The 26,690-nt window shown below is 43.6% G+C and overlaps 1 protein-coding gene across 1 annotated transcript in view; it reads right to left on the reverse strand.

The window, feature by feature from the left end:
• The window catches only part of LOC306924274 (mitochondrial glutathione transporter SLC25A40-like), a 48,515-nt gene that overhangs the window by 4,308 nt on the left and 17,517 nt on the right, over positions 1-26,690 (reverse strand). The window contains exons 5-9 of the mRNA XM_079502723.1: positions 24,622-24,689; positions 12,600-12,724; positions 4,434-4,650; positions 4,303-4,366; positions 3,408-3,480 (exon numbers count right to left, since the gene is read on the reverse strand). Of these exons, the coding sequence (XP_079358849.1) occupies positions 3,408-3,480; positions 4,303-4,366; positions 4,434-4,650; positions 12,600-12,724; positions 24,622-24,689 (547 nt within the window). The remainder of the gene's footprint in view (positions 1-3,407; positions 3,481-4,302; positions 4,367-4,433; positions 4,651-12,599; positions 12,725-24,621; positions 24,690-26,690) is intronic.

Genomic DNA, 26,690 nt, shown 5'->3' on the forward strand with positions numbered 1-26,690 from the left:
TCTGTATACTTCATGTTTAGAGACATTTAACCCTAACCCTACACTCTGTATACTTCATGTTTAGAGACATTTAACCCTAACCCTACACTCTGTATACTTCATGTTTAGAGACATTTAACCCTAACCCTACACTCTGTATACTTCATGTTTAGAGACATTTAACCCTAACCCTACACTCTGTATACTTCATGTTTAGAGACATTTAACCCTAACCCTACACTCTGTATACTTCATGTTTAGAGACATTTAACCCTAACCCTACACTCTGTATACTTCATGTTTAGAGACATTTAACCCTAACCCTACACTCTGTATACTTCATGTTTAGAGACATTTAACCCTAACCCTACACTCTGTATACTTCATGTTTAGAGACATTTAACCCTAACCCTACACTCTGTATACTTCATGTTTAGAGACATTTAACCCTAACCCTACACTCTGTATACTTCATGTTTAGAGACATTTAACCCTAACCCTACACTCTGTATACTTCATGTTTAGAGACATTTAACCCTAACCCTACACTCTGTATACTTCATGTTTAGAGACATTTAACCCCAACCCTACACTCTGTATACTTCATGTTTAGAGACATTTAACCCTAACCCTACACTCTGTATACTTCATGTTTAGAGACATTTAACCCCAACCCTACACTCTGTATACTTCATGTTTAGAGACATTTAACCCTAACCCTACACTGTGTATACTTCATGTTTAGAGACATTTAACCCTAACCCTACACTCTGTATACTTCATGTTTAGAGACATTTAACCCTAACCCTACACTCTGTATACTTCATGTTTAGAGACATTTAACCCTAACCCTACACTCTGTATACTTCATGTTTAGAGACATTTAACCCTAACCCTACACTCTGTATACTTCATGTTTAGAGACATTTAACCCTAACCCTACACTCTGTATACTTCATGTTTAGAGACATTTAACCCTAACCCTACACTCTGTATACTCATGTTTAGAGACATTTAACCCTAACCCTACACTCTGTATACTTCATGTTTAGAGACATTTAACCCTAACCCTACACTCTGTATACTTCATGTTTAGAGACATTTAACCCTAACCCTACACTCTGTATACTTCATGTTTAGAGACATTTAACCCCAACCCTACACTCTGTATACTTCATGTTTAGAGACATTTAACCTAACCCTACACTCTGTATACTTCATGTTTAGAGACATTTAACCCCAACCCTACACTCTGTATACTTCATGTTTAGAGACATTTAACCCTAACCCTACACTGTGTATACTTCATGTTTAGAGACATTTAACCCTAACCCTACACTCTGTATACTTCATGTTTAGAGACATTTAACCCTAACCTCTACACTCTGTATACTTCATGTTTAGAGACATTTAACCCTAACCCTACACTCTGTATACTTCATGTTTAGAGACATTTAACCCTAACCCTACACTCTGTATACTTCATGTTTAGAGACATTTAACCCTAACCCTACACTCTGTATACTTCATGTTTAGAGACATTTAACCCCAACCCTACACTCTGTATACTTCATGTTTAGAGACATTTAACCCCAACCCTACACTCTGTATACTTCATGTTTAGAGACATTTAACCCTAACCCTACACTCTGTATACTTCATGTTTAGAGACATTTAACCCTAACCCTACACTCTGTATACTTCATGTTTAGAGACATTTAACCCAACCCTACACTCTGTATACTTCATGTTTAGAGACATTTAACCCTAACCCTACACTCTGTATACTTCCTGTTTAGAGACATTTAACCCTAACCCTACACTCTGTATACTTCATGTTTAGAGACATTTAACCCCAACCCCTACACTCTGTATACTTCATGTTTAGAGACATTTAACCCTAACCCTACACTCTGTATACTTCATGTTTAGAGACATTTAACCCTAACCCTACACTCTGTATTACTTCATGTTTAGAGACATTTAACCCTAACCCTACACTCTGTATACTCATGTTTAGAGACATTTAACCCAACCCTACACTCTGTATACTTCATGTTTAGAGACATTTAACCCAACCCTACACTCTGTATACTTCATGTTTAGAGACATTTAACCCTAACCCTACACTCTGTATACTTCATGTTTAGAGACATTAACCCAACCCTACACTCTGTATACTTCATGTTTAGAGACATTTAACCCTAACCCTACACTCTGTATACTTCATGTTTAGAGACATTTAACCCCAACCCTACACTCTGTATACTTCATGTTTAGAGACATTTAACCCTAACCCTACACTCTGTATACTTCATGTTTAGAGACATTTAACCCTAACCCTACACTCTGTATACTTCATGTTTAGAGACATTTAACCCTAACCCTACACTCTGTATACTTCATGTTTAGAGACATTTAACCCTAACCCTACACTCTGTATACTTCATGTTTAGAGACATTTAACCCAACCCTACACTCTGTATACTTCATGTTTAGAGACATTTAACCCCAACCCTACACTCTGTATACTTCATGTTTAGAGACATTTAACCCTAACCCTACACTCTGTATACTCATGTTTAGAGACATTTAACCCTAACCCTACACTCTGTATACTTCATGTTTAGAGACATTTAACCCTAACCCTACACTCTGTATACTTCATGTTTAGAGACATTTAACCCTAACCCTACACTCTGTATACTTCATGTTTAGAGACATTTAACCCTAACCCTACACTCTGTATACTTCATGTTTAGAGACATTTAACCCCAACCCTACACTCTGTATACTTCATGTTTAGAGACATTTAACCCTAACCCTACACTCTGTATACTTCATGTTTAGAGACATTTAACCCTAACCCTACACTCTGTATACTTCATGTTTAGAGACATTTAACCCTAACCCTACACTCTGTATACTTCATGTTTAGAGACATTTAACCCTAACCCTACACTCTGTATACTTCATGTTTAGAGACATTTAACCCTAACCCTACACTCTGTATACTTCATGTTTAGAGACATTTAACCCTAACCCTACACTCTGTATTACTTCATGTTTAGAGACATTTAACCCCAACCCTACACTCTGTATACTTCATGTTTAGAGACATTTAACCCCAACCCTACACTCTGTATACTTCATGTTTAGAGACATTTAACCCTAACCCTACACTCTGTATACTTCATGTTTAGAGACATTTAACCCTAACCCTACACTCTGTATACTTCATGTTTAGAGACATTTAACCCCAAACCCTACACTCTGTATACTTCATGTTTTAGAGACATTTAACCCTAACCCTACACTCTGTATACTTCATGTTTAGAGACATTTTAATCACTGCCTGAAAAGAGGAGTTAACGGCCACGGGACATTATGAACATTATGGTAAACCTCAAGTTTCAGGTCATCCTTACAGTTCACGGCCTGCAGTTCCACCTGCCTCTTGGTTTTCACCACGTCAAACGGCAAGGTGGCGACGGCTGCAATCTGACGCACGCACGCACGCACGCACGCACGCACGCACGCACGCACGCACGCACGCACACACACACAAGGACACATCAACAATCTGACAACTAGGACAGCGTGTGGTTATTCTGGCCGTTGTCTGACAGCGGAGGCTAGAGCCACGGATGCTAAAAACAGCTGACAAACAGCAGACAAAATACTATTAATTCCAGATTAAACTAAACTAAACTAAACTAAACTCTGTCCAGTGAACAGTGTACTAGAACTGTAGAAATATAATAATAATAATAATAATAACCAGAACTGCACTCTGTCGAGATATAATAATAATAATCTTAACTAGAACTGCACTCTGTCCAGTGCCTACTTGCTTGTTGCACGCTATACTAGTGCGCAAGCAGAGCGCGCAAGTACTGTCGAGCGCTACAAACTGTAAAATCTCAGCTTCTCTGTGAAAGAACGTTTTAATATTTGAATTATTAGGTTTAGCTATTTGCTACGTACCTAGTTTTTGGAGGTAAAAAAGTAGTATTGGTAAGAGACGGCTTTCGATGGTGACGTATATGTCGATCAGTGTCGGGTGATTAAAGGAAATGCCTCTATGTATATGTATGTAATTTTGTAAGTTGATTAGCGGTATACTGTGGTTACTTTGCGTATGCCCCGTTTGATGCGTATGTATCGTAGCAGCATATGACGTCAGGGTATAACTGGTACAACTAGCTCTCAATGATGACGTAATAAAGATGTGGATTAAAGGACCCAATGCCAGGGTGTAATTGGTTTTCGATGGTGACGTAATGACGATATGTTTTAGTGTCGGGAGGATTTAAAACTCACAGAGCCAGACAGAGCTCCGGAGATGAAGGTGATTGGAGAAGGAGGCATAGGGGGCCCTGGCCTGCTCCAGGGGGGCCCTGGGCTGCTCCAGGGGGGCCCTGGGCTGCTCCAGGGGGGCCCTGGCCTCACACAGCAGCCAGGCCTTGATCCTCTCATAGTTGTACCAGTAGAGGGCAGAGAAGGGAACGTCTCTGAGCAGGGTGGGCCCCAGGCCCCTCCACAGGGACCCCCACCCCCCCGCCCGCACCGCCTGGCCCAGGGACCCCCTCAGCTGGCCGTACGACTGCTGCTCCGACTGCAGCTTGGTGCGCATCAGCTCCATGGGGCTGATGACCGTCACTGACCCCACTGGGAGAGAGAGAGAGAGAGAGAGAGAGAGAGAGAGAGAGAGAGAGAGAGAGAGAGAGAGAGAGAGAGAGAGAGAGAGAGAGAGAGAGAGAGAGAGAGAGAGAGAGCAGAGGGAGGGAGGGAGAGAGAGAGGAGAGAGGGAGGGAGAGAGAGAGAGGGAGAGGGAGGAGAGAGAGAGAGAGAGAGAGAGAGAGAGAGGGAGGAGAGAGGAGGAGAGGGAGAGAGAGAGGGAGGGAGAGGGGTGAGAGAGAGAGAGAGGGGAGGGGGGAGAGAGAGAGAGAGAGGGAGAGGGGGAGAGAGAGAGCGAGAGAGAGAGAGAGCACTTATGTTACGTTTGCATGTATTGCTTTTCATTGATTTTTTATTGATTCACTTGGTCGTTGTGATTGTTGGTGTGCCAATTACATATGATTTTGTGATTTTTGTGTGTGTGGGACTCACTCCAGAGAGCCACTGTAGTTCCACACTCACTCCAGAGAGCCACTGTAGTTCCACACTCACTCCAGAGGCCATGTAGTTCCACACTCACTCCAGAGGGCCACTATAGTTCCACACTCACTCCAGAGGGCCACTATAGTTCCACACTAACTCCAGAGGACCACTATAGTTCCACACTCACTCCAGAGGGCCACTATAGTTCCACACTCACTCCAGAGGGCCACTATAGTTCCACACTAACTCCAGAGGACCACTATAGTTTCCACACTCACTCCAGAGGGCCACTATAGTTCCACACTCACTCCAGAGGGCCACTATAGTTCCACACTCACTCCAGAGGGCCACTATAGTTCCACACTCACTCCAGAGAGCCACTGTAGTTCCACACTCACTCCAGAGAGCCACTATAGTTCCACACTCACTCCAGAGGGCCACTATAGTTCCACACTCACTCCAGAGGGCCGCTATAGTTCCACACTCACTCCAGAGGGCCGCTATAGTTCCACACTCACTCCAGAGGGCCACTATAGTTCCACACTCACTCCAGAGGGACACTATAGTTCCACACTCACTCCAGAGGACCACTATAGTTCCCACACTCACTCCAGAGGGCCACTATAGTTCCACACTCACTCCAGGGGGCCACTATAGTTCCAACACTCACTCCAGAGGGACACTATAGTTCCACACTCACTCCAGAGGACCACTATAGTTCCACACTCACTCCAGAGGGCCACTATAGTTCCACACTCACTCCAGAGGGACACTATAGTTCCCACACTCACTCCAGAGGACCACTATAGTTCCAAAAATAGCCGATCTACAAGCTCAAAACGCGTCGCACTGCGGCGCGTTTTGACTTGTAGATCGGCTATTTTTGCATTGAAAACCTGAATATTCTTTTGCTATTTTTTAATTGGAATCCTGAAAAGTAACCTTTTTTATTGAATTTCAAATGCATTTAGTTACAGTTATGTTAACTGTATGAGCGCATTAAGTGAAGGTGGGGGCCGCATGTGGCCCCCGGGCCTCCAGTTGCCCACCTTTCCCAACCTTTCTATTGTCACGGACCGGCTGACGGTTCATAAAATGTTTGCGGACCGGCACGGGGGGTTGGGAGGGGGGGGTTTGGTCGCGCGTCATCTCACCAAAACACGTTCTCACGGATGAGTTGACTGGCCCTTAAATACCCGCTGCTATATTATTATATCACAACATAATGTTAGCTTATATCAAATATCAAATGGTGCATTTATATCATTATATCAATATCATTGACCTAAATGGCGTTATATCAACATTGAAAAAAAGGTTAGGCTCATGTCTTTTTCATAAATTACTTTTGGACATCTGGAAAACGTTAAACATGCGCGATTGACGCATTAGCCTACTTTACTTCAACTTCTGATACATATACTTGACATGAAATGATAATCCTGTACCGTCACCGTGTAGCGTTTTGTTTCATTAGCGCGATCGTGATGAAAATAGCTGCAGCTGTTGTTCCGTGGCTGTGCACACATATGAACGGGTGAAGATCATAGGAGGAGGAGAGTCAACTTTTCACGCAACAGTTTCCCAGTTTCTAGGAATTACATTTTGGGCAGGCAAGATGGGTCGCCGTCGCCCCCCGTCGCACAATCAGTAACACAACAGGCTTTCAAAGAGATATACCTGCCAGACGAGTAGGATACGAAGGCTGCCTGAAAGGCACGCATGTGCATTCCAATGGGTGACTGAGGGTCACTCTACTACGACCCTCTACTACTACTACTACTACTACTCTACTACCATTCCAATGGGTGACTGAGGGTCACTCTACTACCATTCCAATGGGTGACTGAGGGTCACTCTACTACGCATTCCAATGGGTGACTGAGGGTCACTCTACTACGCATTCCAATGGGTGATTGAGGGTCACTCTACTACGTTCCAATGGGTGATTGAGGGTCACTCTACTACGCATTCCAATGGGTGATTGAGGGTCACTCTACTACGCATTCCAATGGGTGATTGAGGGTCACTCTACTACGTTCCAATGGGTGACTGAGGGTCACTCTACTACGCATTCCAATGGGTGATTGAGGGTCACTCTACTACGCATTCCAATGGGTGATTGAGGGTCACTCTACTACGTTCCAATGGGTGATTGAGGGTCACTCTACTACGCATTCCAATGGGTGATTGAGGGTCACTCTACTACGCATTCTCCCTTCTCCCTTCTCCCTTCTCCCTTCTGGCCCCAAAACTGTGGAATGCACTTCCCGTTGCAATCAGAACTGCAGCATCACTCCCGATCTTCCGCCGTAGTCTGAAAACCCACCTTTTCAGACTCCATCATGGCCCATAGCACTTACCCTACCCCCTTAGACAGCACTTCTTAGACTTATATAGCATTTGAAACAGACTTATAGCATGTCATGTAGACAGCACAATAAGTGCATTGTATGTAGTCATAGCACTTCATAGTATATATGTACAGCATAGTATAGCATATATGTGTAGTTTATATGTATAGTGTCATTATATAGATATGTTCTAGTTATAGTTTATATGTATAGTGTCATTATATAGATATGTTCTTTTCTGTTTTTTTACATATGTGATGTATTCCCATGCTTTTTGTTCTTGCCTATTGTAAGTCGCTCTGGATTAAGAGCGTCTGCTAAATGCCTAAATTGTAAATTGTAAATTGCATTCCAATGGGTGACTGAGGGTCACTCTACTACCAGGACCATTCCAATGGGTGACTGAGGGTCACTCTACTACCAGGACCATTCCAATGGGTGACTGAGGGTCACTCTACTACCAGGACCATTCCAATGGGTGACTGAGGGTCACTCTACTACCAGGACCATTCCAATGGGTGACTGAGGGTCACTCTACTACCAGGACCATTCCAATGGGTGATTGAGGGTCACTCTACTACCAGGACCATTCCAATGGGTGACTGAGGGTCACTCTACTACCAGGACCATTCCAATGGGTGATTGAGGGTCACTCTACTACCAGGACCATTCCAATGGGTGATTGAGGGTCACTCTACTACCAGGACCATTCCAATGGGTGACTGAGGGTCACTCTACTACCAGGACCATTCCAATGGGTGACTGAGGGTCACTCTACTACCAGGACCATTCCAATGGGTGATTGAGGGTCACTCTACTACCAGGACCATTCCAATGGGTGACTGAGGGTCACTCTACTACCAGGACCATTCCAATGGGTGATTGAGGGTCACTCTACTACATTCCAATGGGTGATTGAGGGTCACTCTACTACCAGGACCATTCCAATGGGTGATTGAGGGTCACTCTACTACCAGGACCATTCCAATGGGTGACTGAGGGTCACTCTACTACCAGGACCATTCCAATGGGTGATTGAGGGTCACTCTACTACGCATTCCAATGGGTGATTGAGGGTCACTCTACTACGCATTCCAATGGGTGACTGAGGGTCACTCTACTACCAGGACCATTCCAATGGGTGACTGAGGGTCACTCTACTACCAGGACCATTCCAATGGGTGACTGAGGGTCACTCTACTACCAGGACCATTCCAATGGGTGATTGAGGGTCACTCTACTACCAGGACCATTCCAATGGGTGACTGAGGGTCACTCTACTACCAGGACCATTCCAATGGGTGATTGAGGGTCACTCTACTACATTCCAATGGGTGATTGAGGGTCACTCTACTACCAGGACCATTCCAATGGGTGACTGAGGGTCACTCTACTACCAGGACCATTCCAATGGGTGACTGAGGGTCACTCTACTACATTCCAATGGGTGACTGAGGGTCACTCTACTACCAGGACCATTCCAATGGGTGACTGAGGGTCACTCTACTACCAGGACCATTCCAATGGGTGATTGAGGGTCACTCTACTACCAGGACCATTCCAATGGGTGACTGAGGGTCACTCTACTACCAGGACCATTCCAATGGGTGACTGAGGGTCACTCTACTACCAGGACCATTCCAATGGGTGATTGAGGGTCACTCTACTACATTCCAATGGGTGATTGAGGGTCACTCTACTACATTCCAATGGGTGATTGAGGGTCACTCTACTACATTCCAATGGGTGACTGAGGGTCACTCTACTACATTCCAATGGGTGATTGAGGGTCACTCTACTACATTCCAATGGGTGATTGAGGGTCACTCTACTACATTCCAATGGGTGACTGAGGGTCACTCTACTACATTCCAATGGGTGATTGAGGGTCACTCTACTACATTCCAATGGGTGATTGAGGGTCACTCTACTACCAGGACCATTCCAATGGGTGATTGAGGGTCACTCTACTACATTCCAATGGGTGACTGAGGGTCACTCTACTACATTCCAATGGGTGATTGAGGGTCACTCTACTACATTCCAATGGGTGATTGAGGGTCACTCTACTACCAGGACCATTCCAATGGGTGATTGAGGGTCACTCTACTACATTCCAATGGGTGATTGAGGGTCACTCTACTACATTCCAATGGGTGATTGAGGGTCACTCTACTACCAGGACCATTCCAATGGGTGACTGAGGGTCACTCTACTACATTCCAATGGGTGACTGAGGGTCACTCTACTACCAGGACCATTCCAATGGGTGACTGAGGGTCACTCTACTACCAGGACCATTCCAATGGGTGACTGAGGGTCACTCTACTACCAGGACCATTCCAATGGGTGACTGAGGGTCACTCTACTACCAGGACCATTCCAATGGGTGATTGAGGGTCACTCTACTACCAGGACCATTCCAATGGGTGATTGAGGGTCACTCTACTACATTCCAATGGGTGATTGAGGGTCACTCTACTACCAGGACCATTCCAATGGGTGATTGAGGGTCACTCTACTACATTCCAATGGGTGATTGAGGGTCACTCTACTACATTCCAATGGGTGATTGAGGGTCACTCTACTACCAGGACCATTCCAATGGGTGATTGAGGGTCACTCTACTACCAGGACCATTCCAATGGGTGATTGAGGGTCACTCTACTACGTTCCAATGGGTGATTGAGGGTCACTCTACTACCAGGACCATTCCAATGGGTGATTGAGGGTCACTCTACTACATTCCAATGGGTGACTGAGGGTCACTCTACTACCAGGACCATTCCAATGGGTGACTGAGGGTCACTCTACTACATTCCAATGGGTGACTGAGGGTCACTCTACTACCAGGACCATTCCAATGGGTGATTGAGGGTCACTCTACTACCAGGACCATTCCAATGGGTGACTGAGGGTCACTCTACTACCAGGACCATTCCAATGGGTGATTGAGGGTCACTCTACTACCAGGACCATTCCAATGGGTGATTGAGGGTCACTCTACTACATTCCAATGGGTGATTGAGGGTCACTCTACTACATTCCAATGGGTGATTGAGGGTCACTCTACTACCAGGACCATTCCAATGGGTGATTGAGGGTCACTCTACTACATTCCAATGGGTGATTGAGGGTCACTCTACTACCAGGACCATTCCAATGGGTGACTGAGGGTCACTCTACTACCAGGACCATTCCAATGGGTGATTGAGGGTCACTCTACTACCAGGACCATTCCAATGGGTGATTGAGGGTCACTCTACTACATTCCAATGGGTGATTGAGGGTCACTCTACTACATTCCAATGGGTGATTGAGGGTCACTCTACTACCAGGACCATTCCAATGGGTGACTGAGGGTCACTCTACTACCAGGACCATTCCAATGGGTGACTGAGGGTCACTCTACTACCAGGACCATTCCAATGGGTGATTGAGGGTCACTCTACTACATTCCAATGGGTGATTGAGGGTCACTCTACTACCAGGACCATTCCAATGGGTGATTGAGGGTCACTCTACTACCAGGACCATTCCAATGGGTGATTGAGGGTCACTCTACTACGCATTCCAATGGGTGACTGAGGGTCACTCTACTACCAGGACCATTCCAATGGGTGATTGAGGGTCACTCTACTACCAGGACCATTCCAATGGGTGATTGAGGGTCACTCTACTACCAGGACCATTCCAATGGGTGACTGAGGGTCACTCTACTACCAGGACCATTCCAATGGGTGATTGAGGGTCACTCTACTACCAGGACCATTCCAATGGGTGACTGAGGGTCACTCTACTACCAGGACCATTCCAATGGGTGACTGAGGGTCACTCTACTACCAGGACCATTCCAATGGGTGACTGAGGGTCACTCTACTACCAGGACCATTCCAATGGGTGACTGAGGGTCACTCTACTACCAGGACCATTCCAATGGGTGATTGAGGGTCACTCTACTACGCATTCCAATGGGTGACTGAGGGTCACTCTACTACGTTGCATTCCAATGGGTGACTGAGGGTCACTCTACTACGTTGCATTCCAATGGGTGATTGAGGGTCACTCTACTACGCGCCCCCTGACTACCCTAACCCATTCCAATGGGTGATTGAGGGTCACTCTACTACGCGCAACGGCCAGTCCAATGGGTGATTGAGGGTCACTCTACTACGCGCAACGGCCAATCCACTGCCAATCCGCAGCCTGTGTTTGTCCTTTCTTTTTTTTATCGTCGTCGTCAAATGGATTTGAAAATACGACGGGAAAAATTGTGATTCCCTTCTCGCGTACCAGTGGCATATGTCCCGCGGACCGGTTTAAACCATACATCAGTGGTCCCCAGACTTTCTCATGTCAAGGACCCCCAAATTGACACTCATCAGTCCCGCGGACCCCCCATTTGAAAAGATATGCCGGGGACCCCCAATAAGAGAAGATTCGTACGGCTCTAGCAGTGATTCTCAACCCGTTTCATTTCAAAGACTAACCAGTTGGACATGCATTAGTCTATACGGACCCCCATGTAATGGCTCTGCAGCCATGTTTAGCCTGTGTGTGCTATACAGACCTCCGGCCACTAGGGGCGCTGTGTGTGTACTATACAGACCTCTGGCCAAGCCCCCAGTAAGGCTATCACTTTAATGGAAGTGGACGGACGTTCATGACGTCAAGTGCGTAAGCCCGGATCTCAAAATTGAGGTCCGGGGCTAAAGGCTAGGCTAGGCTAGGCTAGGCTAAACTTCCGCTCGCTCGAGCCATTGAGTTATAATTGTACTTCCGCCAGTCTTCCGGGTGCTTCAAAACGCCACTGAGCAACTTCTATTGAAATGAATAGCGGGGGGCGGGGCTAATGCTCCGGTTCGGTCTCCATCCTTTATAGCTCTATGCCTCTGGCCACTAGGGGCGCTGTGTGCGAACTATACTGACCTCCGGCCACTAGGGGCGCTGTGTGTGAACTATACTGACCTCCGGCCACTAGGGGCGCTGTGTGTGTACTATACTGACCTCCGGCCACTAGGGGCGCTGTGTGCGAACTATACTGACCTCCGGCCACTAGGGGCGCTGTGTGTGAACTATACTGACCTCCGGCCACTAGGGGCTCTGTGTGTGTGCTATACTGACCACTGGCCACTAGGGGCGCTGTGTGCGTACTATACTGACCTCTGGCCACGGCTCCCGCCACTAGAGGTGCTGTGTCTGCGTGCTCTCCCATCCTCGTCCTCAGAACGGCACACAGGTGGTCGTAACACGTGAAGTAGATCACAGTGGCCGGAACCGCCATGACACTGAAACACATGGTCACATGATCACATGACCACATGGTCACATGACCACATGGTCACATGGTCACATGATCACATGGTCACATGGTCAGATGACCACATGGTCACATGGTCACATGATCACATGACCACATGGTCACATGGTCACATGACCACATGGTCACATGGTCACATGATCACATGACCACATGGTCACATGACCACATGGTCACATGGTCACATGATCACATGACCACATGGTCACATGGTCACATGACCACATGGTCACATGATCACAGTGAAACAGAATGCACAGATTTGGTTTCATGTTATCTCTCTTAATGGTACCGACATCATGTTATCTCTCCTAATGGTACCAACATGTTATCTCTCCTAATGGTACCAACACCATGTTATCTCTCCTAATGGTACCATCATGTTATCTCTCCTAATGGTACCATCATGTTATCTCTCCTAATGGTACCAACACCATGTTATCTCTCCTAATGGTACCAACATCATGTTATCTCTCCTAATGGTACCAACACCATGTTATCTCTCCTAATGGTACCAACATCATGTTATCTCTCCTAATGGTACCAACACCATGTTATCTCTCCTAATGGTACCAACATCATGTTATCTCTCCTAATGGTACCAACACCATGTTATCTCTCCTAATGGTACCAACATCATGTTATCTCTCCTAATGGTACCAACACCATGTTATCTCTCCTAATGGTACCAACACCATGTTATCTCTCCTAATGGTACCAACACCATGTTATCTCTCCTAATGGTACCAACATCATGTTATCTCTCCTAATGGTACCAACACCATGTTATCTCTCCTAATGGTACCAACACCATGTTATCTCTCCTAATGGTACCAACACCATGTTATCTCTCCTAATGGTACCAACATCATGTTATCTCTCCTAATGGTACCAACACCATGTTATCTCTCCTAATGGTACCAACACCATGTTATCTCTCCTAATGGTACCAACATCATGTTATCTCTCCTAATGGTACCAACATCATGTTATCTCTCCTAATGGTACCAACACCATGTTATCTCTCCTAATGGTACCGACACCATGTTATCTCTCCTAATGGTACCGACATCATGTTATCTCTCCTAATGGTACCGACATCATGTTATCTCTCCTAATGGTACCGACACCATGTTATCTCTCCTAATGGTACCGACATCATGTTATCTCTCCTAATGGTACCGACACCATGTTATCTCTCCTAATGGTACCAACATCATGTTATCTCTCCTAATGGTACCAACATCATGTTATCTCTCCTAATGGTACCAACATCATGTTATCTCTCCTAATGGTACCAACATCATGTTATCTCTCCTAATGGTACCAACACCATGTTATCTCTCCTAATGGTACCAACATGTTATCTCTCCTAATGGTACCAACATCATGTTATCTCTCCTAATGGTACCAACATCATGTTATCTCTCCTAATGGTACCAACATCATGTTATCTCTCCTAATGGTACCAACATCATGTTATCTCTCCTAATGGTACCAACACCATGTTATCTCTCCTAATGGTACCAACATCATGTTATCTCTCCTAATGGTACCGACATCATGTTATCTCTCCTAATGGTACCAACATCATGTTATCTCTCCTAATGGTACCAACATCATGTTATCTCTCCTAATGGTACCAACACCATGTTATCTCTCCTAATGGTACCAACATCATGTTATCTCTCCTAATGGTACCAACATCATGTTATCTCTCCTAATGGTACCAACACCATGTTATCTCTCCTAATGGTACCAACATCATGTTATCTCTCCTAATGGTACCAACATGTTATCTCTCCTAATGGTACCAACATGTTATCTCTCCTAATGGTACCAACATGTTATCTCTCCTAATGGTACCAACACCATGTTATCTCTCCTAATGGTACCAACACCATGTTATCTCTCCTAATGGTACCAACACCATGTTATCTCTCCTAATGGTACCAACACCATGTTATCTCTCCTAATGGTACCAACACCATGTTATCTCTCCTAACGGTACCAACACCATGTTATCTCTCCTAATGGTACCAACACCATGTTATCTCTCCTAATGGTACCAACACCATGTTATCTCTCCTAATGGTACCAACACCATGTTATCTCTCCTAACGGTACCAACACCATGTTATCTCTCCTAATGGTACCAACATCATGTTATCTCTCCTAATGGTACCAACACCATGTTATATCTCCTAATGGTACCAACATGTTATCTCTCCTAATGGTACCAACACCATGTTATCTCTCCTAATGGTACCAACACCATGTTATCTCTCCTAATGGTACCAACATCATGTTATCTCTCCTAATGGTACCAACACCATGTTATCTCTCCTAATGGTACCAACACCATGTTATCTCTCCTAATGGTACCAACACCATGTTATCTCTCCTAATGGTACCAACACCATGTTATCTCTCCTAATGGTACCAACACCATGTTATCTCTCCTAATGGTACCAACACCATGTTATCTCTCCTAATGGTACCAACATCATGTTATCTCTCCTAATGGTACCGACATCATGTTATCTCTCCTAATGGTACCAACATCATGTTATCTCTCCTAATGGTACCAACATGTTATCTCTCCTAATGGTACCAACACCATGTTATCTCTCCTAATGGTACCAACATCATGTTATCTCTCCTAATGGTACCAACATCATGTTATCTCTCCTAATGGTACCAACACCATGTTATCTCTCCTAATGGTACCAACATGTTATCTCTCCTAATGGTACCAACATGTTATCTCTCCTAATGGTACCAACATGTTATCTCTCCTAATGGTACCAACATGTTATCTCTCCTAATGGTACCAACACCATGTTATCTCTCCTAATGGTACCAACATCATGTTATCTCTCCTAATGGTACCAACATGTTATCTCTCCTAATGGTACCAACATGTTATCTCTCCTAATGGTACCAACATGTTATCTCTCCTAATGGTACCAACACCATGTTATCTCTCCTAATGGTACCGACATCGTGTTATCTCTCCTAATGGTACCAACATGTTATCTCTCCTAATGGTACCAACACCATGTTATCTCTCCTAATGGTACCAACATCATGTTATCTCTCCTAATGGTACCAACATGTTATCTCTCCTAATGGTACCAACACCATGTTATCTCTCCTAATGGTACCAACATCATGTTATCTCTCCTAATGGTACCAACATCATGTTATCTCTCCTAATGGTACCAACACCATGTTATCTCTCCTAATGGTACCAACATGTTATCTCTCCTAATGGTACCAACATGTTATCTCTCCTAATGGTACCAACATGTTATCTCTCCTAATGGTACCAACATGTTATCTCTCCTAATGGTACCAACACCATGTTATCTCTCCTAATGGTACCAACATCATGTTATCTCTCCTAATGGTACCAACATGTTATCTCTCCTAATGGTACCAACATGTTATCTCTCCTAATGGTACCAACATGTTATCTCTCCTAATGGTACCAACACCATGTTATCTCTCCTAATGGTACCAACACCATGTTATCTCTCCTAATGGTACCAACATCATGTTATCTCTCCTAATGGTACCAACATCATGTTATCTCTCCTAATGGTACCAACATCATGTTATCTCTCCTAATGGTACCAACACCATGTTATCTCTCCTAATGGTACCGACATCGTGTTATCTCTCCTAATGGTACCAACACCATGTTATCTCTCCTAATGGTACCAACATGTTATCTCTCCTAATGGTACCAACATGTTATCTCTCCTAATGGTACCAACATCATGTTATCTCTCCTAATGGTACCGACATCATGTTATCTCTCCTAATGGTACCAACATGTTATCTCTCCTAATGGTACCAACACCATGTTATCTCTCCTAATGGTACCAACACCATGTTATCTCTCCTAATGGTACCAACATCATGTTATCTCTCCTAATGGTACCAACACCATGTTATCTCTCCTAATGGTACCAACACCATGTTATCTCTCCTAATGGTACCAACACCATGTTATCTCTCCTAATGGTACCAACATCATGTTATCTCTCCTAATGGTACCAACACCATGTTATCTCTCCTAATGGTACCAACACCATGTTATCTCTCCTAATGGTACCAACACCATGTTATCTCTCCTAATGGTACCAACATGTTATCTCTCCTAATGGTACCAACATGTTATCTCTCCTAATGGTACCAACACCATGTTATCTCTCCTAATGGTACCAACATGTTATCTCTCCTAATGGTACCAACACCATGTTATCTCTCCTAATGGTACCAACATGTTATCTCTCCTAATGGTACCAACACCATGTTATCTCTCCTAATGGTACCAACATGTTATCTCTCCTAATGGTACCAACACCATGTTATCTCTCCTAATGGTACCAACATGTTATCTCTCCTAATGGTACCAACATGTTATCTCTCCTAATGGTACCAACATGTTATCTCTCCTAATGGTACCAACATGTTATCTCTCCTAATGGTACCAACACCATGTTATCTCTCCTAATGGTACCAACATCATGTTATCTCTCCTAATGGTACCAACATCATGTTATCTCTCCTAATGGTACCAACATGTTATATCTCCTAATGGTACCAACATCATGTTATCTCTCCTAATGGTACCAACATGTTATATCTCCTAATGGTACCAACATCATGTTATCTCTCCTAATGGTACCAACATGTTATCTCTCCTAATGGTACCAACATGTTATCTCTCCTAATGGTACCAACATGTTATCTCTCCTAATGGTACCAACACCATGTTATCTCTCCTAATGGTACCGACATCATGTTATCTCTCCTAATGGTACCAACATGTTATCTCTCCTAATGGTACCAACATGTTATCTCTCCTAATGGTACCAACATGTTATCTCTCCTAATGGTACCAACATCATGTTATCTCTCCTAATGGTACCGACATCATGTTATCTCTCCTAATGGTACCAACATGTTATCTCTCCTAATGGTACCAACACCATGTTATCTCTCCTAATGGTACCAACACCATGTTATCTCTCCTAATGGTACCAACATCATGTTATCTCTCCTAATGGTACCAACATCATGTTATCTCTCCTAATGGTACCAACACCATGTTATCTCTCCTAATGGTACCAACATGTTATCTCTCCTAATGGTACCAACATGTTATCTCTCCTAATGGTACCAACATGTTATCTCTCCTAATGGTACCAACATGTTATCTCTCCTAATGGTACCAACACCATGTTATCTCTCCTAATGGTACCAACATCATGTTATCTCTCCTAATGGTACCAACATGTTATCTCTCCTAATGGTACCAACATGTTATCTCTCCTAATGGTACCAACATGTTATCTCTCCTAATGGTACCAACACCATGTTATCTCTCCTAATGGTACCGACATCGTGTTATCTCTCCTAATGGTACCAACACCATGTTATCTCTCCTAATGGTACCAACATGTTATCTCTCCTAATGGTACCAACATGTTATCTCTCCTAATGGTACCAACATCATGTTATCTCTCCTAATGGTACCGACATCATGTTATCTCTCCTAATGGTACCAACATGTTATCTCTCCTAATGGTACCAACACCATGTTATCTCTCCTAATGGTACCAACACCATGTTATCTCTCCTAATGGTACCAACATCATGTTATCTCTCCTAATGGTACCAACACCATGTTATCTCTCCTAATGGTACCAACACCATGTTATCTCTCCTAATGGTACCAACACCATGTTATCTCTCCTAATGGTACCAACATCATGTTATCTCTCCTAATGGTACCAACACCATGTTATCTCTCCTAATGGTACCAACACCATGTTATCTCTCCTAATGGTACCAACACCATGTTATCTCTCCTAATGGTACCAACATGTTATCTCTCCTAATGGTACCAACATGTTATCTCTCCTAATGGTACCAACACCATGTTATCTCTCCTAATGGTACCAACATGTTATCTCTCCTAATGGTACCAACACCATGTTATCTCTCCTAATGGTACCAACATGTTATCTCTCCTAATGGTACCAACACCATGTTATCTCTCCTAATGGTACCAACATGTTATCTCTCCTAATGGTACCAACACCATGTTATCTCTCCTAATGGTACCAACATGTTATCTCTCCTAATGGTACCAACATGTTATCTCTCCTAATGGTACCAACATGTTATCTCTCCTAATGGTACCAACATGTTATCTCTCCTAATGGTACCAACACCATGTTATCTCTCCTAATGGTACCAACATCATGTTATCTCTCCTAATGGTACCAACATCATGTTATCTCTCCTAATGGTACCAACATGTTATATCTCCTAATGGTACCAACATCATGTTATCTCTCCTAATGGTACCAACATGTTATATCTCCTAATGGTACCAACATCATGTTATCTCTCCTAATGGTACCAACATGTTATCTCTCCTAATGGTACCAACATGTTATCTCTCCTAATGGTACCAACATGTTATCTCTCCTAATGGTACCAACACCATGTTATCTCTCCTAATGGTACCGACATCATGTTATCTCTCCTAATGGTACCAACATGTTATCTCTCCTAATGGTACCAACATGTTATCTCTCCTAATGGTACCAACATGTTATCTCTCCTAATGGTACCAACATCATGTTATCTCTCCTAATGGTACCGACATCATGTTATCTCTCCTAATGGTACCAACATGTTATCTCTCCTAATGGTACCAACACCATGTTATCTCTCCTAATGGTACCAACACCATGTTATCTCTCCTAATGGTACCAACATCATGTTATCTCTCCTAATGGTACCAACACCATGTTATCTCTCCTAATGGTACCAACACCATGTTATCTCTCCTAATGGTACCAACACCATGTTATCTCTCCTAATGGTACCAACATCATGTTATCTCTCCTAATGGTACCAACACCATGTTATCTCTCCTAATGGTACCAACACCATGTTATCTCTCCTAATGGTACCAACACCATGTTATCTCTCCTAATGGTACCAACACCATGTTATCTCTCCTAATGGTACCAACATGTTATCTCTCCTAATGGTACCAACACCATGTTATCTCTCCTAATGGTACCAACATGTTATCTCTCCTAATGGTACCAACATGTTATCTCTCCTAATGGTACCAACATGTTATCTCTCCTAATGGTACCAACATGTTATCTCTCCTAATGGTACCAACATGTTATCTCTCCTAATGGTACCAACACCATGTTATCTCTCCTAATGGTACCAACACCATGTTATCTCTCCTAATGGTACCAACACCATGTTATCTCTCCTAATGGTACCAACACCATGTTATCTCTCCTAATGGTACCAACACCATGTTATCTCTCCTAATGGTACCAACATGTTATCTCTCCTAATGGTACCAACACCATGTTATCTCTCCTAATGGTACCAACACCATGTTATCTCTCCTAATGGTACCAACACCATGTTATCTCTCCTAATGGTACCAACACCATGTTATCTCTCCTAATGGTACCAACACCATGTTATCTCTCCTAATGGTACCAACATGTTATCTCTCCTAATGGTACCAACATGTTATCTCTCCTAATGGTACCAACATGTTATCTCTCCTAATGGTACCAACATGTTATCTCTCCTAATGGTACCAACATGTTATCTCTCCTAATGGTACCAACACCATGTTATCTCTCCTAATGGTACCAACACCATGTTATCTCTCCTAATGGTACCAACACCATGTTATCTCTCCTAATGGTACCAACATCATGTTATCTCTCCTAATGGTACCAACACCATGTTATCTCTCCTAATGGTACCAACACCATGTTATCTCTCCTAATGGTACCAACACCATGTTATCTCTCCTAATGGTACCAACACCATGTTATCTCTCCTAATGGTACCAACATGTTATCTCTCCTAATGGTACCAACATGTTATCTCTCCTAATGGTACCAACACCATGTTATCTCTCCTAATGGTACCAACACCATGTTATCTCTCCTAATGGTACCAACATCATGTTATCTCTCCTAATGGTACCAACATGTTATCTCTCCTAATGGTACCAACATGTTATCTCTCCTAATGGTACCAACACCATGTTATCTCTCCTAATGGTACCAACACCATGTTATCTCTCCTAATGGTACCAACACCATGTTATCTCTCCTAATGGTACCAACATCATGTTATCTCTCCTAATGGTACCAACACCATGTTATCTCTCCTAATGGTACCAACACCATGTTATCTCTCCTAATGGTACCAACACCATGTTATCTCTCCTAATGGTACCAACACCATGTTATCTCTCCTAATGGTACCAACATGTTATCTCTCCTAATGGTACCAACATGTTATCTCTCCTAATGGTACCAACACCATGTTATCTCTCCTAATGGTACCAACACCATGTTATCTCTCCTAATGGTACCAACACCATGTTATCTCTCCTAATGGTACCAACATCATGTTATCTCTCCTAATGGTACCAACATGTTATCTCTCCTAATGGTACCAACATGTTATCTCTCCTAATGGTACCAACACCATGTTATCTCTCCTAATGGTACCAACACCATGTTATCTCTCCTAATGGTACCAACACCATGTTATCTCTCCTAATGGTACCAACATCATGTTATCTCTCCTAATGGTACCAACACCATGTTATCTCTCCTAATGGTACCAACACCATGTTATCTCTCCTAATGGTACCAACACCATGTTATCTCTCCTAATGGTACCAACACCATGTTATCTCTCCTAATGGTACCAACATGTTATCTCTCCTAATGGTACCAACATGTTATCTCTCCTAATGGTACCAACATGTTATCTCTCCTAATGGTACCAACATGTTATCTCTCCTAATGGTACCAACACCATGTTATCTCTCCTAATGGTACCAACATGTTATCTCTCCTAATGGTACCAACATGTTATCTCTCCTAATGGTACCAACACCATGTTATCTCTCCTAATGGTACCAACATGTTATCTCTCCTAATGGTACCAACATGTTATCTCTCCTAATGGTACCAACATGTTATCTCTCCTAATGGTACCAACATGTTATCTCTCCTAATGGTACCAACATGTTATCTCTCCTAATGGTACCAACATGTTATCTCTCCTAATGGTACCAACATGTTATCTCTCCTAATGGTACCAACATGTTATCTCTCCTAATGGTACCAACACCATGTTATCTCTCCTAATGGTACCAACACCATGTTATCTCTCCTAATGGTACCAACACCATGTTATCTCTCCTAATGGTACCAACATGTTATCTCTCCTAATGGTACCAACATGTTATCTCTCCTAATGGTACCAACACCATGTTATCTCTCCTAATGGTACCAACACCATGTTATCTCTCCTAATGGTACCAACACCATGTTATCTCTCCTAATGGTACCAACATCATGTTATCTCTCCTAATGGTACCAACATGTTATCTCTCCTAATGGTACCAACATGTTATCTCTCCTAATGGTACCAACACCATGTTATCTCTCCTAATGGTACCAACACCATGTTATCTCTCCTAATGGTACCAACACCATGTTATCTCTCCTAATGGTACCAACATCATGTTATCTCTCCTAATGGTACCAACACCATGTTATCTCTCCTAATGGTACCAACACCATGTTATCTCTCCTAATGGTACCAACACCATGTTATCTCTCCTAATGGTACCAACACCATGTTATCTCTCCTAATGGTACCAACATGTTATCTCTCCTAATGGTACCAACATGTTATCTCTCCTAATGGTACCAACATGTTATCTCTCCTAATGGTACCAACATGTTATCTCTCCTAATGGTACCAACATCATGTTATCTCTCCTAATGGTACCAACACCATGTTATCTCTCCTAATGGTACCAACATCATGTTATCTCTCCTAATGGTACCAACATGTTATCTCTCCTAATGGTACCAACATGTTATCTCTCCTAATGGTACCAACACCATGTTATCTCTCCTAATGGTACCAACACCATGTTATCTCTCCTAATGGTACCAACACCATGTTATCTCTCCTAATGGTACCAACATCATGTTATCTCTCCTAATGGTACCAACACCATGTTATCTCTCCTAATGGTACCAACACCATGTTATCTCTCCTAATGGTACCAACACCATGTTATCTCTCCTAATGGTACCAACACCATGTTATCTCTCCTAATGGTACCAACATGTTATCTCTCCTAATGGTACCAACATGTTATCTCTCCTAATGGTACCAACATGTTATCTCTCCTAATGGTACCAACACCATGTTATCTCTCCTAATGGTACCAACATCATGTTATCTCTCCTAATGGTACCAACACCATGTTATCTCTCCTAATGGTACCAACATGTTATCTCTCCTAATGGTACCAACATGTTATCTCTCCTAATGGTACCAACATCATGTTATATCTCCTAACGGTACCAACATCATGTTATCTCTCCTAATGGTACCAACACCATGTTATCTCTCCTAATGGTACCAACACCATGTTATCTCTCCTAACGGTACCAACACCATGTTATCTCTCCTAATGGTACCAACACCATGTTATCTCTCCTAATGGTACCAACATCATGTTGTCTCTCCTAATGGTACCAACATCATGTTATCTCTCCTAATGGTACCAACACCATGTTATCTCTCCTAATGGTACCAACATGTTATCTCTCCTAATGGTACCAACACCATGTTATCTCTCCTAACGGTACCAACATCATGTTATCTCTCCTAACGGTACCAACATCATGTTATCTCTCCTAATGGTACCAACATCATGTTATCTCTCCTAATGGTACCAACACCATGTTATCTCTCCTAATGGTACCAACATGTTATCTCTCCTAATGGTACCAACACCATGTTATCTCTCCTAATGGTACCAACACCATGTTATCTCTCCTAATGGTACCAACATCATGTTATCTCTCCTAATGGTACCAACATGTTATCTCTCCTAATGGTACCAACACCATGTTATCTCTCCTAATGGTACCAACACCATGTTATCTCTCCTAATGGTACCAACATGTTATCTCTCCTAATGGTACCAACACCATGTTATCTCTCCTAATGGTACCAACATGTTATCTCTCCTAATGGTACCAACACCATGTTATCTCTCCTAATGGTACCAACACCATGTTATCTCTCCTAATGGTACCAACATCATGTTATCTCTCCTAATGGTACCAACATGTTATCTCTCCTAATGGTACCAACACCATGTTATCTCTCCTAATGGTACCAACACCATGTTATCTCTCCTAATGGTACCAACATGTTATCTCTCCTAATGGTACCAACACCATGTTATCTCTCCTAATGGTACCAACACCATGTTATCTCTCCTAATGGTACCAACATGTTATCTCTCCTAATGGTACCAACACCATGTTATCTCTCCTAATGGTACCAACACCATGTTATCTCTCCTAATGGTACCAACATGTTATATCTCCTAATGGTACCAACACCATGTTATCTCTCCTAATGGTACCAACACCATGTTATCTCTCCTAATGGTACCAACACCATGTTATCTCTCCTAATGGTACCAACATGTTATATCTCCTAATGGTACCAACATCATGTTATCTCTCCTAATGGTACCAACACCATGTTATCTCTCCTAATGGTACCAACATCATGTTATCTCTCCTAATGGTACCAACACCATGTTATCTCTCCTAATGGTACCAACCAACCAAATATTATCCAACGGCAACCAAATATTCTTTAGTTTAGCCTTTAGAGAGTCTCTCTCTCTCTCTCAGATCTGGAGTGAGTTAGTGGAGTTAGGAGACTCACAGCGTTGGAGGAAGTCCACTCCACAGAGATCTGACTCCTTCCACTCGGACGATCTTGATGAAGGCATCCTGGACACAGAGAGAGACTTAGTGATGGAGACATCCTGGACACAGAGAGAGACTTAGTGATGGAGACATCCTGGACACAGAGAGAGACTTAGTGATGGAGACATCCTGGACACAGAGAGAGACTTAGTGATGGAGACATCCTGGACACAGAGAGAGACTTAGTGATGGAGACATCCTGGACACAGAGAGAGACTTAGTGATGGAGACATCCTGGACACAGAGAGAGACTTAGTGATGGAGACATCCTGGACACAGAGAGAGACTTAGTGATGGAGATATCCTGGACACAGAGAGAGACTTAGTGATGGAGACATCCTGGACACAGAGAGAGACTTAGTGGAGACATCCTGGACACAGAGAGAGACTTAGTGGAGACATCCTGGACACAGAGAGAGACTTAGTGATGGAGACATCCTGGACACAGAGAGAGACTTAGTGATGGAGACATCCTGGACACAGAGAGAGACTTAGTGATGGAGGCATCCTGGACACAGAGAGAGACTTAGTGATGGAGACATCCTGGACACAGAGAGAGACTTAGTGATGGAGACATCCTGGACACAGAGAGAGACTTAGTGGAGACATCCTGGACACAGAGAGAGACTTAGTGGAGACATCCTGGACACAGAGAGAGACTTAGTGGAGACATCCTGGACACAGAGAGAGACTTAGTGGAGACATCCTGGACACAGAGAGAGACTTAGTGATGGAGACATCCTGGACACAGAGAGAGACTTAGTGGAGACATCCTGGACACAGAGAGAGACTTAGTGGAGACATCCTGGACACAGAGAGAGACTTAGTGATGAAGGCATCCTGGACACAGAGAGAGACTTAGTGATGGAGACATCCTGGACACAGAGAGAGACTTAGTGATGGAGACATCCTGGACACAGAGAGAGACTTAGTGGAGACATCCTGGACACAGAGAGAGACTTAGTGGAGACATCCTGGACACAGAGAGAGACTTAGTGATGGAGACATCCTGGACACAGAGAGAGACTTAGTGGAGACATCCTGGACACAGAGAGAGACTTAGTGATGGAGACATCCTGGACACAGAGAGAGACTTAGTGATGAAGGCATCCTGGACACAGAGAGAGACTTAGTGATGGAGACATCCTGGACACAGAGAGAGACTTAGTGATGGAGACATCCTGGACACAGAGAGAGACTTAGTGATGAAGGCATCCTGGACACAGAGAGAGACTTAGTGATGGAGACATCCTGGACACAGAGAGAGACTTAGTGATGGAGACATCCTGGACACAGAGAGAGACTTAGTGGAGACATCCTGGACACAGAGAGAGACTTAGTGGAGACATCCTGGACACAGAGAGAGACTTAGTGGAGACATCCTGGACACAGAGAGAGACTTAGTGGAGACATCCTGGACACAGAGAGAGACTTAGTGGAGACATCCTGGACACAGAGAGAGACTTAGTGGAGACATCCTGGACACAGAGAGAGACTTAGTGGAGACATCCTGGACACAGAGAGAGACTTAGTGATGGAGACATCCTGGACACAGAGAGAGACTTAGTGATGGAGACATCCTGGACACAGAGAGAGACTTAGTGGAGACATCCTGGACACAGAGAGAGACTTAGTGGAGACATCCTGGACACAGAGAGAGACTTAGTGATGGAGACATCCTGGACACAGAGAGAGACTTAGTGATGGAGACATCCTGGACACAGAGAGAGACTTAGTGGAGACATCCTGGACACAGAGAGAGACTTAGTGGAGACATCCTGGACACAGAGAGAGACTTAGTGATGGAGACATCCTGGACACAGAGAGAGACTTAGTGATGGAGACATCCTGGACACAGAGAGAGACTTAGTGGAGACATCCTGGACACAGAGAGAGACTTAGTGGAGACATCCTGGACACAGAGAGAGACTTAGTGATGGAGACATCCTGGACACAGAGAGAGACTTAGTGATGGAGACATCCTGGACACAGAGAGAGACTTAGTGGAGACATCCTGGACACAGA

The sequence above is a fragment of the Electrona antarctica genome (assembly GCF_951216825.1).
Source record: "Electrona antarctica genome assembly, chromosome: 6".
In the NCBI taxonomy this organism is placed as follows: Eukaryota; Metazoa; Chordata; class Actinopteri; order Myctophiformes; family Myctophidae; genus Electrona; species Electrona antarctica.